Here is a 17,470-nt window from a genome sequence, read left to right as displayed (position 1 = left end):
ATCTTTGCACTGCAATGAAATATTAAACTATATTAGTCAAAGTTTGTGCACGCAGAGGATAATCTGGTTTAAAATCGATTACGGCTTCATTGACATTGCCTTGGCTCAGTTGACTGCTTATGAGTGGGCATATTAGTAACTTATTAAGAGCTCTAGCTGTTGGCAGCAGCTACTCCTCTACTATGCGATACATTATTTATTTTTAAGTAGAAACTAACATATATGAATTTTCATAAGACCTTTGTAAATGTCAAATTTTTAATAGTACTTCTTAGTTGAGAAGTCCGGGCATACTATTTATAGTAGTACTTCTTGGGTAGATCTATGAGCCTTCAAGATTGGCTGGTACATAAGCCCAACGTTTTTTTATTTTATTTATCAATTCAATTTTATCGTCTAAGGATATCGCCCACGTGGCCTGTCGAAAGTTTAGTCTGTTTTGTAAACGTAACCACAACGGCCAATTCGTTCACTCATTTCGGTCTTTGTCACGTTCTTAGTCACGCAACTAGCCATAAATGTATTTAAATGCTGTAACTTGTTAAAAACAGTATGATGAAACATATTGACCTAGTCTGGTGAATTACAGAGATTTTCAGATTTTCTAATTTAACTAGTCTGGCCATAAATACTGTTACATAAAAACTTTTCCTTGATTTTATTTTTTGATTATTTTGCATTTGGAACACGTATATTATTTTAAAAACTTCTTTCGATTTTGCGCCATTTCACATATTTTTTCGTGTTTATTATCAAATTACAATTTGATAATAAACACGAAACGCCGTTGGTGCGTATATCGTACTATCAACAGATACAACAACTACGTCTGTCGAAGATCAAAAAAGATAGGGCGGCCGCGTGCTGTTAAAACTAGAAAGGCTGCTAATACAGTTAAAGCCATAATTCGTCGAATCCCCAGGAAGCAAAAAATCTTATCGCGAGAAACGAAGATTCCCACTAGGACTCTATCGCGTATTATAAAACAAGACCTGAAGCTCGGTGCTTATCGTCGATATGTATGCCCTAAATCAATCTTAACAATTAAAGAGAGTAGATCGATGAAAACGCCTTCTTTCGCGATACGCAGGTGGAAAGGCACAGAAATATCCTCTTTAATCTTTTTAAAATGATAAAAAGTAAGCTAAAGAAGCTGCTCAAGTGGTTGGAAAGTTAGAACGTGGTCACCATCCTACGTCAGTGATAGTTTGGTGGGGCGTGTCTTATCAAGGAGTCACAAAACGACATTTTTGTGAAAAAGGAGTTGAAACTTTAACCAAAGTGTATCAAAATACAGTCTTGGATCATGTTGTGAAACCTCTCAGCGATACACTTTTTAAAAATATACCGTGGACTTTCCAGCAGGATAAAGACAACGACAAGGAGCATTGAGTCTCTTAAAAAATCAGTGGTGATTTTTCCCTTGGAAAGAGTGCGTAAATCAATAGATTCGTGGCCAAACAGATGAAAGATCTGTATAAAAGACAAACGTGCCCGTGGCCATTTCGAATAGAATATCTTTTGAGTTTTTGCTGAGACTAATAAATATGTATAAATTTAAATAATATTGAATTACTTCATTGGAAAAAAATGCATTTTCATTTGTAACGGAACTTATTGCTGGACATTTTATAACCGACATGTTACTTCCATAATTACTCAAATATGTGTATGTATTTTAACTATCTAAGACTAACATTTCCAGCCGTCTTACAGTCGTCTACGTTTATTACTTTGTAACTTGAAAATACTTGAATTTTTTTTATTTGCTGTATAAAAAAAATATTTATGACAAAAGGGTTGTAAACTTATATCGCTAGTCTCCAACTAAACTAACTCTAACTAGATAACAATTATACCGTGGTACATGTTTAAAACAGATTTTTACCATTTTTAATGACATTTTTTTTTTATAAATAGATCTATTTATGAGTAATGTTTATCTGGTGAAAAAATCTTTACACAGTTGTTTTTTTGTTTAATTGTTTACTATAGAAAAGTTTAAGTTTAAATCCGGATGATCCAATTACCGTAGCTAACAATAAATTAAAAGCCGCCTGCGCGGCCAATAATAATAAAATTAGCCAAACACAGATTAACTCCGTACTTCGCTCACTCCAGTGAGCTTCTGTCCTGCCCTTCAGGCGATTGACCACTCAGCGACGGCCCAAGCCGAGGTTCGAATCTCACAGGAAGACGCCCTTGCGCTAGCCATAACGCCATTCAGGCCGAGCTACGCTCGCCACAACAGCCTGAGCTGAGCTGTAAAGGGCCTTAAGGCCAACAGCCAGATTCCATTCAAAAAAAAATAAAGCCAGTTGTTACCCAGCTTTAATCAAAGAGTTTTATTTAAACAACTTTAAAACAAAAAGCATTAATATTTGGGTGAGTTTCAGTAACGTCACTTAGAGCGAACTGTGACTTTCTTATGTCAAAAATCCTTTATTTTTCTGACGTACTGGGGTCAGTCTTAGCTCTAAGTTTGATTTCTGGATCTTAACTTTAGGGTATCACGAAGCGCGTTTGGAGGTGTGTATTATTTCGTTTTGAATTTAATTAGTGTAATTACAGAGGCCAATGCTATTATCTAAAGGATGTGTAGCAAGATGTTCTGTTCTGGTCAGTTACTATTTAGGCTCAGAATGTCTAATTAAAATCATTATAACAGATTTTGCAGACTTGGCCTTTTAGAGTAGATTTTGCAATGCTTAAAGACTTTCGATTTCATTTATGATATCATCCTTGAGTAGGAGTATATATGACGCATAAGATATACAACTTTTCAGCTACAACATTATAAAATAAATACAAATATGCCCCTTGTACATGTTTATTGAAATTAATCGATCTTGTAACAGTCGCAATAAACTTGTCTATGTTTTTTACATATAATTTTAAAAGTATTGTTATAGTAATAAGTATATTTATCAATACAATTTAATATTTTTTATTGATTGTCTAATGTATTTCTCGTCTATACAGTCGATTGGTATATTTTACATTATTTTTTAATCAATAAAATTAGATGGTAAATTGTTAATAAATAAAAAAACATTAAAATTAAGTTTTAGCTTTCTGTTTCATTCATCATAGCTTTTCGTTGCCTTCTAAATCATAAGAATATAAGAAAATCGTTTTCACTTTATTATATTGAACGGTTTTAACTACAAAGACAGTTATTTCCCAAGAGGGTAAAAATTGTCTAACAACATAGGTTGCCGCTGCGGTAGAAAGTAGCGCCAATGGATACTTTTCACGATATAATCAATAGATAATAGAGCAGAATGAGGTCGAACACGTTTAATGGAGTGTATCTAGATCATGTACCCTAATGTTGGTTCCGTTTTATTTTCGATATTATTTCACGACGACTGAAAGCCTACTTTAACTTTGGCCTCAAATATATTACTTATATGTAATTTTAATACATTTCTTCACTCATCTACTCTATCACTGATTAACCACAATTTTAATTAAAAAATTAAATGAAGGCCAAAGTGAATACTCATATTTTGTTATCATAACATTGTGGCATTCAACGCGTTATTATTCGGCAAGCATTGTTTTGCAAAGACGTTTTCATATAATTTAGTATAAATTGAAGTTAACGTTATTACCCAATGATGTAGCTATATAGTCATCACATTTAAAGATCGTTTACTTCAATTGTTCAGCAATTTGTTACGTCAATTATCATGTTAGCTCACCGAGCCAGACTTGTCTTAATAAAGGTACCAATAATGAGTTGAATTTGCCATGTCTGGCTAACTTTAACCCAGCCAGTAGATAGTATTAACCAAAGTGAGCATGATTTTGGTTAATTTTCTGTATCTAGCGCTTCCTATATAGAGTATAATTTGGCCCTTTCTCTCTTGTGTATAAGTTATCCTTTCGCGATCACTTCGAACTTGTATATACAGTAATATTTGCCAAGAAGCCTAAATTGCTTATGCGTCTGTAGTAGTTTCTTGGAGGGTTTTGCAAGGTTCTATAGTGGGTGGATGTGGGCGAGCAAGTGTTTCCGACTTGTGATGTCATCAGCCTCCCTACGGAGGCCTTACTTGAATACTATTAGACACTAGTTTGTGAGGAGTATATAAAATACAATAAATAATAAAGACAACACAATGAATAAATATTGACAGAAGTAAGAATATGATAAAGTTTTATATGCATTTAAACGTCCCCAAATAATATAATAATAATATTCATTGAACATTCATAAATTTCTTAACGAGTTAAACTGATTGAGAGATAAGAGCGATAAAGCATAAATATTATTTTAAAAATAAAATGCATACGTTGCATCATGCATTGTTTCATGTAAACTAGGTATCAAACTCCACACGGTATTGTTATTTAAACTATTCGTGAATTATCACTGATTAAAAAATAACGCAATGTTTAATCATGACTCAAACTTTTCTCGTCATCTAAAGAAATGGGCTTTTATGTAGGTTTCCTCATGTGTCGACTTCAAGAGGTCAACATTGCTGTCCTTTCTCCACAAGCCTGAATAATATCATGTCTGTGTCTAGCTGGTTTTAACCGGTACACGAGTGTGGTGACTCAACAACACACGTCGCAAGCGCACTATAATCCGATGTATATATATTTTAATTTATATTCAAGTATTTATTATTTTGAATATCGACTCAAATTGCTGATTGTGTAACAAAATAAAACAAAATTAATATCATTTCGTTGTAAATTTGCCATGCCCTGCTGTCGTAAATCCGTGAACGCCAAAAAGATTTGTCTCCATAACCGATTGCATTCTAGACAAATTGTAGCCGATGTATTTATAATTGATATGGTTGTTCAGCCCATATTTGATCTGAGCAAGAAAGCCCTTTAACGGCGAGGACCGCTGTATCTCGAGTTTGACCTTGACTGACCTAGGAAATTTTATAATACTTCCGTATATCAATACAGCGATTAGTTAAACCAGTGACTGGTATTAATATTGACATAACGTTTTGATAATATTTATTTATATTCTTGCATTTTGTTTGATATTTTAAAAAAATATGACGATTATTTAGGAATTTCGAAATAATTGATATTTAAATTTATTTTGTTTAAATTATTAAGGTCTTTAAAAAAAATTCGTGAATTAAGATTACTTATGAAAATAATTATTTATTATTGGAGTACCGTTGAAAAATCGAATAAATATAAATTTTAATAAATTTAAAAGACCATTACAGGTACTCCTTTTGAGCCTATAAGACTAAATTTAATATTTTGTTGACGAGAATGAAGTTTTTTAAATTTTATGAAAATTAACAGAATTTGAATTGTATATTAATTTACATAAGTACTTTTTAAACTATGTTTTTTTTTGGTTTTTAAAATGTTCTAAACATACCCAGATGAGACTATTTTAATATGAGTGTAAAAATAAGTGGGCAGTAGGCTGATAGAAGAAGTAAGCTTGTTGGGTTATAATCCTAAATATAACGATATGAGGTATTTCCTGCGTAAAAGTTTCTCTGTAATCATAATGTCGCTTCATCTAGTTTGTATGGTTGATTCTTATACTCATCTTGTGAACTTGACCGTCTGAATTGCTTTTTCTACTTGACAGACTCGATACAGTCAACTAGCTTCCGTTTACAATACTGCGTACATCTATCAGTTGAAAAACTTTTAAAAGTACATATAATTTACAACATACATATTAAATAACAATAATAAAAATATACATATATAAATCTATGTAAAAATCGTACAAGTTAAATATAAATATGTATTTACAAAAAATCAAAAAGGCATTCTGGCATTTATTTTTATCAGTGAACAAGAGTCTAAGAAATTATTTATATTCGATAGTCACATAATGCACGTTGTAACATCAATGCGTCCTACCTGCACTTTTGTATATATAATAATTGTACATATTGTTAGAAACTAATATTTTTATTTTATATAACTTATTTTCAAATCATTTCATAACTCATGTACATAACTAACCTACTCTAAATTTTCTCGCTAAGTGAATGTAATTCTTTGAGAAATAAAGTATCTTTGAACCGCGATATATAAGATGTTTAGTATAAAATTTATCAATTGATTACTTTATATAATTAAGGAAAAATTGGCTGCTAATCTTCAGGATCTATCCTAACTGGTATTAGAGTCCTGGAGTCGGTGTTGTTGAATATTGTGTGTTTAATGTTGCAGTAATTACAAACTTCTTGTAGGATTTCACTAGCTATTATATTTTACTATCGACTTTCGACTAATTAAACTGCACAGCACGAATCTGTAATGATTTTGGCATTTAAAAATATTATTCGAGAATGTTTTTTTCACGATTTATACTCTGCGATTCCACCTGTGTTAGTTCGGTCGTAGTGTGATGTTCTTGATAATTCATTGGTGCATAATTCACACAATTTGCTTAAAATTGAAATACGTTAAACTTTTAAGTTTTTCAAGTCTTATTCATTTTAAGTTCTTCTAACTAAACCCTGCTATCCTTCGTTGTGATTATTGTATATTTTATCACGACCTCGTGTTTCGTTTTAATTACAGTTTTCATTTTGTTCGCTGAGATTTTACTTTATTTTTTTGAATCTTGTCTGTCGGTTAATATTTCTAGTAAGATGTGGATTTGTTAGAATTGCGAAAAAATATAATAGATTTCATGCGTTGGGGATATGCGGAAATTTGTCACCGCATTGCCAAGCACGATATAATTAGCGCGGAGATGCGTTAAGGGGTCAATGACACCGTATGAAATTGTAACAGACGACCAGCGTACTTTGGCCTCCTGTAATACGATACGTGCTTTGGAAAGTGCCGATTGAAACGGATCAGGTTTTATTGGTGTATTTGTTTACTTCGACTGTTTAATTTTGAGTCTATGCGCCTTTTGTTTCCACAAGCTGTCTTTGACTCTGCGTATAATTAGTCTTCCATCTTCATTTATTGTACGTTTAATACATAATTAAGATATCCTAAGCGAGACAAAAGTAGAGCGAGAAATATAGGTGTGCTAATATTATTGCCGTACAAATTTATTTACGGCCCCTTAGAACACACCAGCCTTAAAATACATTTATGTAGTATTTTGAATATAACGATCCGGTATTTAAAAGAAAAGATAGCGCTACCACGTTTCAGGTCTAGGCCTCCAGATTTCTGTATCTGTTTCGTGATCATTTGTTGTTTCTAATAGATGCAATCAGCCTTGTATGCGACACAAGTTGTTAAACTTTTGGGCTAAGGCCTGCCGGTTTTCTCACGATGTTTACCATCGCCGTATGAGCGAGTGTAAAACGCGTGCATAGGAAGTCTATCAGTGCACAGCCGGGGATCGACCCTTCGACCTCGAAGATCAGAGTCGCACGCTGAAGCCAACACTGCTCTGCGTATAACAGAAAATGCCAAATTAAAATCTCGCTTGTCTCGCTATAGATCTTTATTTAGAAGCTGCAATCATTTATTTATAGCGTAAGCATAAGCTTTTGACTTATGTAGGAACTAGGTGTGAATGAATGAACTAGGTGTACTGAACCGCAGTTTCCAATTAGAATGTTAGTTTGCTGGTGAAAGCAAATGGAACTACAAAAATACGGAGTTTAATTTCTTTAATTGAAGTCGTGTCAAGGTTTTGACGTATTGATAGAGTTGTAATAGTGATTACTGTCTAAATAAGTAAATATCTAGAACTTTTTTATCTCGAAAAAACGAGGTTAAAAACCTTGAATAGGTTTAATGGTACTTAGCATGTCATGTTTTAAAATCGTAATGCAACTGTGTTACGATTTTGTTTGAGGTAATTATACATAGCTAAGCCAATTCATCTACTTATTGTCGCAACACATTCAAAAGACATACACACAGTCTGTATGGTTTGGTGGTCTGTCAAACCGGGACCATGCTTGCACAAGAATGTCAGCATCGTTTCATATCTGTAAATTACAGAAGACATAGGATGTATATGAGCGGGGTTTCACTGCATAAGGCTACCAAAAGCAGCTTCTTACAACTCAATACAGAACTTAAAACTACTCAATTAAAAGTTACGTTAAAAATAACATTAGTTTTTTGGTACCATCTTGTTGTTTCTTAAGTGTAAATTTATATAATGTCTGCACGTGTACAACCAGAAATAAAACGAAAAATATTTTTAAGTAGGTACTAAGTTTTATTCGTTAATATAGAATGTTTTTTTTTTAAAGAAAGCAGAATCTATTTCTTTATGGTTAAGTCTGTTTGCTCATATAGGTCAAGAACATTGAGAATTTTATGATCCATTGCAACATATACTATTTGATTTATAGCTGTTTTATCTGGTTAATAAAAAGTGCACATTACGATTAGTTTTTGCGAAAAGTTCGTTCCACTTTCGTTAGGTCATGGAGCGTAACCATGGTGATATTTATTCGATAATCCAGTGGATGTTCATGTGATGCGTTTGAATTTTTACTTACCGTAATTTGGAGCAATATTCGTCTAGTGGTTAAACATATATTCTCATATTGTATACTTTGGTGTGAACCTGTTTTGACGTCATTCTATATCAAATACTTGTACGTTAAAGACACCTGTTTAATGTATCTTAATGCATAATATAATTTGCTACGTAAAACAAACATTTCCAAATTCAAAGATATTTTATTCAAATCTCAACATCTCAATAAGCCAGGCTCATGTTTTATTTAGACGTGGGGATTCTGTTTTACAACTGTTTACATCTCGTAATAGATCCCTTTGTAGGAGTTTACCTAAGCTATAACGTCTGCAGGTGGTCGGAGGTTGCCGACCTTGTCCCTATGACTTTACATGCGCCACAGATAATAAAAACTCTAATTAGCATGAACGCTATATCATTTGTTTTAATTATCGTGAGATTTAACGTATAGACTAGAGTATATTGAAGCGGGAAATGCTGCGACCGCCATTATCTCTTCGTCTGTATCTTTCTAGTTTAGAGAATGACTCCGAGGAGTACCATTTATATATGACAGTGTACTTGAACAAATTAAAAAACAAAGGGAAGGTTTTTTGAAACTTGTTGTTATAATAGTCTTTTGCAAGACTAAGAAATTTAAATAAAGAATTATGTGTTAAGTAATTAAGCATTTTTACTCATCTTTTGAATACGAGCATTTTGTCTGTAACCAACGCTTCTATAGTCTGCAATTATTGACTCTGCATTATCCCGGGCACGTTTGTGTAAATGTGTCTAGCCGTTTTCCCTCGTACAGAGACATAAGTCTAGGTACTAGTCGTATTTATTGCTAATACTAAACGTATGTATGTGTAACGTAACTTTAAAGATAACAATACCATATCATTTGTTTTAATTTTTTTGTAATATAGGAGAGATTACCGTTTGTGTCGAAGTATTCTAAAAGGTATTTCAGAGCGCAATTTCGTAGTGTAAAAGCGTTTTTGAAAATAACGTTTAATAGAGACTATACTACAGCTAATGCAGCCATATGAAACATGAAATGTTTGCCATAGAAGTTTACAACATAGTAATAGTAGTATATCTATAAAAAACTAATTTCACCTAAAATAGTTAGTCCGTAAACTTAAATCTAATATACGGGTTTTTTTTTTAATTCCAGGCCGCATTCACTCAGCGATCGTCTCCGGGCTTAACTTGGAGGCGAGGTCGGTGACAGTGGAATGGTACGAGAAAGGCGAAACCAAGGGCAAGGAAGTGGAGATTGACGCGATCCTTGCCCTCAATCCGGAATTGTCAGTTGGTACCAGAAACACTTCGCATTTGCAGCCAGCGCCTAATAAATTGACTCGGGTAAGTTGCTACCACCGTATGCTTTCAACCCTAGTGCTCGCAACCCTTCCCGGGTTGAAATTACACCACTAATGATAGTTGGTATAAATTTAATATAATAATTATTGCAACAGAGGTCCAGGATCTATACACAAAATACTAAACTAAACAAATGTCAAAGATGTATTCTGTATTTTCACTTGAAACAAAAAAGTCAATTATTGAAAAAACTATCAGATAGCTATAACTAGTATTCATAATCATCGGTTGCGTCAGGCTTATTAATATGAATACAGCGTTGCATTATAAACGCTTCGTAATGACCTTGCTTTCTTTAGTTGATTAGGAACACTTCCGAAGGTGCATACGAAAAATTATGCCTTCCTAGCTTCCGTCTTTGCACTGTAGAGCAATGACTTGCACTTAGCTGTGTGAATGTTCCAATTTTGCGATAATGAAGCATTTATTGATTAATCAGGCCATTATTGTACCAACCTGCGATCACCCGCATTGTTTGGGTATCGAAGCATGTTGCTAATGGACGCCAAAGCGTCGGCAAGCATGAGTCCCGATTTCGATGCCGGTCCTTAAGGACCTGTTGTAGTCCTTCAGACTAATAATAATGATAAATCAAGTACATTATTCGAGGACATTGTGATCGTGTGATACATTTTAAGCACAGGAGTATGTAGACATGTTCCCATTCATCATAACCTGGCAGGTACTACACGTAGAGTCATAGCTTGTTGAGCATTTACTACGCATTTACGCACTGTTACCTAGGGAACCATTGAATCACTTTTCATAAATCAAAAGTCACCAGTAGATTTGGATACGGAAGTAAATAAAAAACATATCAAACATAACCGAATCATTATAGGCCCGTGCGTTTTAACAAAAGATATATATAAAATAGTTCTTCCATTAATTACTTTGTATCGTACTGGTCTAATAGATGGCCAGATGACCTTCGTATATGGAAGCGCGCATCGATTTTCCACCTTCGTACTAGTGACTTCAGTTTTCACTTTTACTTAGTGCTCGAGCGTGTTCGCTCGTCCGTTATTATGCAGTTGGATGGGAAGGATTGTGTAAGTTGCACTGTTTTTGATACGTGTTTGGTAAGGACCCGTCGGGCTCGTCCTCGGATGATGGAGGGTTCCTGCGTGATGGCGGCGAGGGCGAAGGCACCGGGGACTCCGGCCACACGCTGCCCGTGCGAAACTCACGATCGGTATTGCAAATTGCACTCATTAGCACGTTGGTCGTTGCACGCGCCGGACGTGCAGTCCGACGCACTTTTGTTTATTTTAGGCAATACACCACTTTTACTTTTGTTGCTTTTATGGTTTGCACAAAAGAGGCTTTTTTCTATATGTTTTTGCACTAAATCACATTCGTGATGAAGTTGATTGTTAAGTAGATATGAATATTAGAGTAACATATAGAAAATAAGGTCTCCTAAATACGTTTTAAGCCTATATGATAAATGAGAGTTGAATAGGACTGGGTAGGCTTAACAAACTGACAGTTTCGGCATCAATTGCCTAACGCAAACAAAGACACTAAAATAGAATTATCAAGCGAGAAAAGTGTCAGGGAGAACGATAAATTTAATCGGGCTATGTTAATACTATATAAGTATATCATCCATATTTGGATTCGGCAGGTTGTTTTTGTAAGCCGTTGCTACAAAGCAATAAAGGCTATATTTGCATTTTAACCATGAGTCACATGCCCATTTCGCGATGGCTATTCAAGTATATTGGCATGGACTACCAGTTATAGAAGGTAATGGGCTTGCTTCCTACTCTTTGTGATTATGTTTCAATGGGACAATACATAGTATTGTATATGAGAAAATCTATCGGCAGATTCATGTACATTGTACTATTGAGGTTGTATTTAATTAAGTATTTCATAATAATGCTTTTGAATAATAAAATTGTTCCTTATCATTACATTTACAACTGAGTTGAATTCCTATCAGCGCCGGTACTCTGTAATTTTGTAGCATAGCATAATATTATCCCAATATCTGTTAGGCTGATGACAAAAACGACGCGTCGTCGTATTTACCCATTGGTACTTTGGGTGTATAACTTTCACTACTTTTTGTAAAAGAAAGAAGAATATAATGGCTTTTCATTCGGTACGAAGCAGAACCTTTCTCGAAGTAATTGAGTATTGTTGAAGGAATAATTAGCCTCCGATGGATAAGAGAAATGTATGAAATATATTACTAAACTATATTTCTATACACAATGGCTTTAAGTTAAATCTTTGTTTTAAAACAAGTTTCTGTTCTATAAAAATTTAAGGGAATTTAATTAAAATATTAATAATTTATTATAAATAGCTCCAACTGGTCAAGGCCTTCGATCATTTAAGGCAATGATGTCCAGCGAAAGAATAATTTTAGGTGAGAATACTAATTAAAAGAAACATTGATAAAGTAATTTATTATCATTAATAGATTCGATCTGACAGTCGATTAATTGTATAAGTATTTACCATTACCATTTGACATAAATAAAGATATTTTTAAATTTAAACGTGTGCAAGAAGGAAATGTAGATTTTACTGACTTAAATTTCACAAAGCATTCAAAGCGAAAGTGGCTTTAAAACTGTCATATATCTGCTTCGGGCTCTTGTATTTCCGAACAATGAAAAATACTTTTCATTTTATTCGAAGAAAATGTAAGCACTTTGTTGTTTTAAATAACATCTCTTATCGTATCGTATGAACAATTTAAACACATTACCATTACTTATTTTAAATTTATAAACTGTCGTCCTTATATTTATTTGACTGAAGTGTTTAATGTCAGAAAGTTTTGTTCCACGCGATTTAAAGGTTGCGAGATTAGCGATACGTATATTGAAAGAACTACATCGAAACTTGTGGAATTTACAGAGTAAGTGCGCTGGTCGTAAACGTCTTGGTTAAAAGATGTTCGGTCAGTGCACCAAGACATCGTTCAGCAGTGCATCAAATCAAAGTAGCTATAATAAGTAAACAACGTCACCATAAGAACACTAGGTTATCCGACGAACCTCGTCCGTACAAACGATCAATGAATGCGCAGATTTAATATTTCAAAACTATATTGAAAAAAAATCAGCTTTTTTTGTTTATACAATTTATGACAAATGAACGACTAGATATGTGTTTTTTATTAACGAATATGATATTTTAACACTTCCTTTTCCGGAAGAAGACAAATTCAAAAACACAAAATCATTAAAATTGGTCCAATCGTTGTTGAGTAAATGGTGCCAACACGACTTAATCTAGTTTATACAGCGCACCTTGTGATCCTGTTCAAAGCATTCTTCGTAAAAATATTTTATATAGATCTGCGAGCTCCCGTTTGATATATTATTACACCAAAGGTCAAACTTGGTGTAGCCACTGTTCTTTTGACACTGAATTAGTAGAAGTGGAATCTTGTTCATTGCATGTCGCCATTTGCGTACATTGTTTAAGTGTGTTACAAATAATAACGCTTTATAGAAAGTAAGAATTCTATTAATAAAGCTAGTAATAATGTTTATATGTAAACTGCGTTGTGTGAAATGTAGGTCAAGGGTTTTTCAACACTTGTAGTTTTACAAGATTTAGGTTACTATAAATACCTATTAGTTTACTTTAAACAAATACCTTTATACCTTACCAAACAAAGATTAGAGCTTATAAATACAGTGCATTCAAATACGTGAAGTAGTTTAAAATCACATTCGTCTTAGAAAGAAGTAAGAAGAAGTACCCCTTGGCAGTGGTTATTGGTCAAGGCCACCATTAATCATCGCGCGAGATGCTGTCGAGAAAAACATATTGCATTCGAGGGCTGCAAGACAAAGCCATCGAATCCAATATGTCTTCAGAGAATATAGGACAAGTCAAGTTAAAACTTCATTCAAATCGCAATAGCCTATGCTTGCATTTGTCTCTCCGTTGGTAGTTCATGTCTGAGCGTCGTAGTCAGCAAGGGCAAATCAGGAGCGCACCGGTTTCTGTCCAGCGACTCTCCTATAGTGTATAGTGTTCAAAGCTATAAGTCTTTCACATGATCGGTTCATCTGGTTGGTGAACGGCCACCTAATCATCTGAATTTGTGTTACCAACCACGATCAGTTGTTCTCATTGCCTCTGCGCATTGCATAGATATTCTTTTCATTAAAATTTACATAATTGTGGTTATATTTATGATGGGGAATTTTATGGGGGTTTCTGTACTTGTTTTAGTTTTTTAATAACAACTCCAAGTAACGATAACCATTAGTAATATCAAAAATAAATACCACTAATGTTAGTTCAATTTACGCCGCTTAGTGAACACAAGTACACGGTGAATATAGTATTTATAACTGTTTCGCCAAGGAAATGTGCAATGTAAGCGCACAAGGAAATTGCTGAGCCACCCCCGCCGCCCTAGTTGCGTCACTTGATTCATTACCCATAGTGATGCTAAGCACAGCTAACGGTTCCATTTCATTTGCAAATGAAGGTTTCTAATTAATATGCTGTGTGCCTTGTGAATGAATATTAATTTTATTTACTCCGCTTTCGACCCAAAGTGAGTCTTGGCCTCCGTAGAGAACGCCATCTTCGGTGATCTTTCCAGCGATATCTGATCAATCTGACGGGCAATTGGCATTCCCAGATATGCTTTCTGGTCACTCCGATCGTCTTCCATTCTCTCTAGACGGTCAGTCTAGGGGAGTCCTGTGATTAGGACTTTTTATTTTGATGTGTTCATGTAAAAACGTAGTCTTAATTTTTATTCCACTTAATTCAATTTTTTATATATTTCCTGGTCTTCATTGATCTCACTATGTTATGATTTTATAAAAGGATATTTTAATTTTGTCGGCGTGTGGGGTTTGTCGACCGATGATGCATTTCGACTTATCCATCCGTTAGAAGGCCATTTTTGAAATATTAATATACTTAAATATATATGTTTCATTATGTTTGGTGAATAAGTTATGTATGTATCTGTATAAAGTATATTTAGATGAAGATAGCTAGCTAGTCATACTTGTAGTCGATAATATAGTTGTGTATGCGTGCGAGTTTATTATGCTATACTAAAAGCCGTGATTATGCATGGCTGATGAGATAATTATAGCACTTACCTCCTGTTCATATAATAAACAATGCTTATCACAGCGTTCATAAAATCTGACTAACAGAGACGAGCAGCTAAATAAAATTGGTGTAATAAGGCTGATTAAGTTTTTATGAATAGGGAGAAAGTGTTTACAAACAAACCCGCATTAAAAATCAAACAGAAAGTCGTTTTGATGTAATTACGTTTTTCTATGCGGGATTTTCTATATAATTTACAACTTAGCATAACATTATTTTAGAATTTAAAGGTTTCTAACGCTCGTGTAAATAGCTCCCGTGTCCCAAGCTTATTTTGCCTTTTTTTGCTTTTGTAGATTATGTTTTGAGTAATATCATCAATATTGTTTCTGTTTCTAGGACATGACGCGTCAATCCATCCCAGTGGCTACGAAGGGTAAGTACTTTTGTTTATTGGTACGTGATTGTGCTGAATGCTTCAATTAATTATAGCTATCCATAGTTTATTTGGCGTTTATCTACTATTTTTATTAAATAAATTCAATTATTCAGCATAACATTGATATTTCAGTCAGATACAATATTTTTACCCTTTTTCTACTAATAATACTTTATGAAACACGATGCGTAATATACTGTAATCAATTGCAATCCAACAAGTCCTCAATTCGCTTAGTTCATACGTAACGTAACTGTACAAATAGAGTAGTATCCTCTGTGAGTCAGTGTATGTCCGTTAAATAAAATGATATATGTTGAGACGGGCTTCGCTAAAATCATAACGGTTTTTACCGGAATCCGCTGCTTATAAGGCTCATTGTCGATTTTAGCTTTTATTTTAGCATGACTCGTTCTTTTGATTTATTTGTCTGCGCGTTCTACTTCTGTTTGTATTTAAATTATTTTGTTTAGTACACGGTTATTGATACGGTTACTACACTTTTTTGATTGATTTATTTTATTAACTGAACGGCTAATTGCAGCCGTAATATATATGCAGCTAATATTTGTTTCTTTAACTGTGTTCAAAGGTTACAATAAAGTAGGTGGTTGTAATTAAATACTTATGTTTATTTCTTTAGAACTTTATTTCTCATTACAAAAATTATATTTTATTTACATGAGAAACTAAATATTATGTATATACGAGTGAGGTACACGTCCCAATTTTAGTTCACTACATTCACTCTGACATGCATTTTAATGCCCCCTTGAATCTGACAAACACGCTAATATTGCGAATTTTAGATGGCAATCGATTAAACAGTTAGTTACATACTTAGGGTTTTGTTACTCTTAACTTGTATAGATCTTAGCACATTAACAAGTTCTGGTATCACAATCATATTGATAAAACTTTCATAATCAGGGCACTAAGGCATGTGGTATTCAATCACGCGATCCACCGTCTTTATCTAACGCTCAGTTTAAGAAAGTGATGTACTGTTAGACGTTTCATGGAAGTGTGCAATTCTCAGATCGTAGTGATAGGTGGAGGTCAACGATCCTTTTATTTGAAAAGTAATTTATTATTGTGTGAAACTGGACTTCAAATGTAAGATGAAGTCTCTTGTCGAATTGGAACGATTGGATATATTATTACAGCATTCGCCGCACATAAGATGTGACAACTGAAATCTCCTAATGTTCTACTGAGGACCCATATTTCCTTCGGGTGGTACATGACTAGGAATGAATAGTATTCAAAGTGTGTGATACTGTATTTCTATAGCAAATAGTTAACAGATGTGGAAATTCCATCCACCTTTCTAAAAGCCAACGCGAGTTCTTTCGAAACTACCGCCTGAGACCCTTATATACATATGATATAAATTTACCTAGGTTAGTGGGTACATTTATTAGAATATGGAAGTGTCGAATTGCTTTAAAATTTTTGTAAAGCAGTTTTATTAAATTGATCACTGAATCTAAGTGCAATGCTCTATTGCGTGTCATGACCTGACATGATGTCGATAATCACAACGTTGAAATCGCTCAATGTAATGATTTTCGTGTGTTAGAAACAATTATAGAGGGCGGGTGATAGGTTAGGAATTTGTTTATCCAATGTGTATTTTTTTCAAACTATTAAGTATGTTTGAAAAATTCAAGCTATAAGGCCGGGGCTATTCGTCTCTTATACAATAAATGCATAAAGGATTGTTTTAGTCGTGAATAGTTTGTTAAGTCTTTATCTTTGCATGTTGTGCTCGTTTTTATTCTATTGTTTAATATTCGCATAGTTACTTCCTCCTGTATTACGCATTCTAATTGATTGCGTTGCGTAACTGTTAATTTGGCAACGGCCTCTGAGATCGCTCTCATTGTTTGTCCCACTTGCATATTCTATTCCCTCTGAGAAAGATTGCGAACAAAATATATTCAGGAATATATTTATCATATTCGTCTTACGTACGGGAATACTTGAATACTATACTCATTGTATCTTTGCAATTGGAGTAAATATGATACTATGCATACACGGGCATATAAGTATGAAACAATGATTCATAGAGACGTACATAAGACTTTTAAAACATTTTAATGTATCTGTTTAACATTCTTTTGTTTTGAATGCAACCTAATATCGTGTATGAAAAAAAGGAGACTTCCTAT

The 17,470-nt window shown here is 33.9% G+C and overlaps 1 protein-coding gene across 6 annotated transcripts in view; it reads left to right on the top strand.

The window, feature by feature from the left end:
• LOC123714023 (kinesin-like protein Klp10A) overlaps positions 1-17,470 on the top strand; it is a 39,377-nt gene that overhangs the window by 4,274 nt on the left and 17,633 nt on the right. For all 6 annotated transcript variants that reach the window (XM_045668019.1, XM_045668023.1, XM_045668020.1 and 3 more), the window contains exons 2-3: positions 9,588-9,778; positions 15,254-15,290. In XM_045668019.1, the coding sequence (XP_045523975.1) occupies positions 9,588-9,778; positions 15,254-15,290 (228 nt within the window). The remainder of the gene's footprint in view (positions 1-9,587; positions 9,779-15,253; positions 15,291-17,470) is intronic.

This window comes from Pieris brassicae, chromosome 9, assembly GCF_905147105.1.
Source record: "Pieris brassicae chromosome 9, ilPieBrab1.1, whole genome shotgun sequence".
Lineage (NCBI taxonomy): Eukaryota > Metazoa > Arthropoda > Insecta > Lepidoptera > Pieridae > Pieris > Pieris brassicae.
The sequence above is the reverse complement of the archived record's forward strand: the minus strand, read 5'-3'. Positions and strand labels throughout refer to the sequence as shown.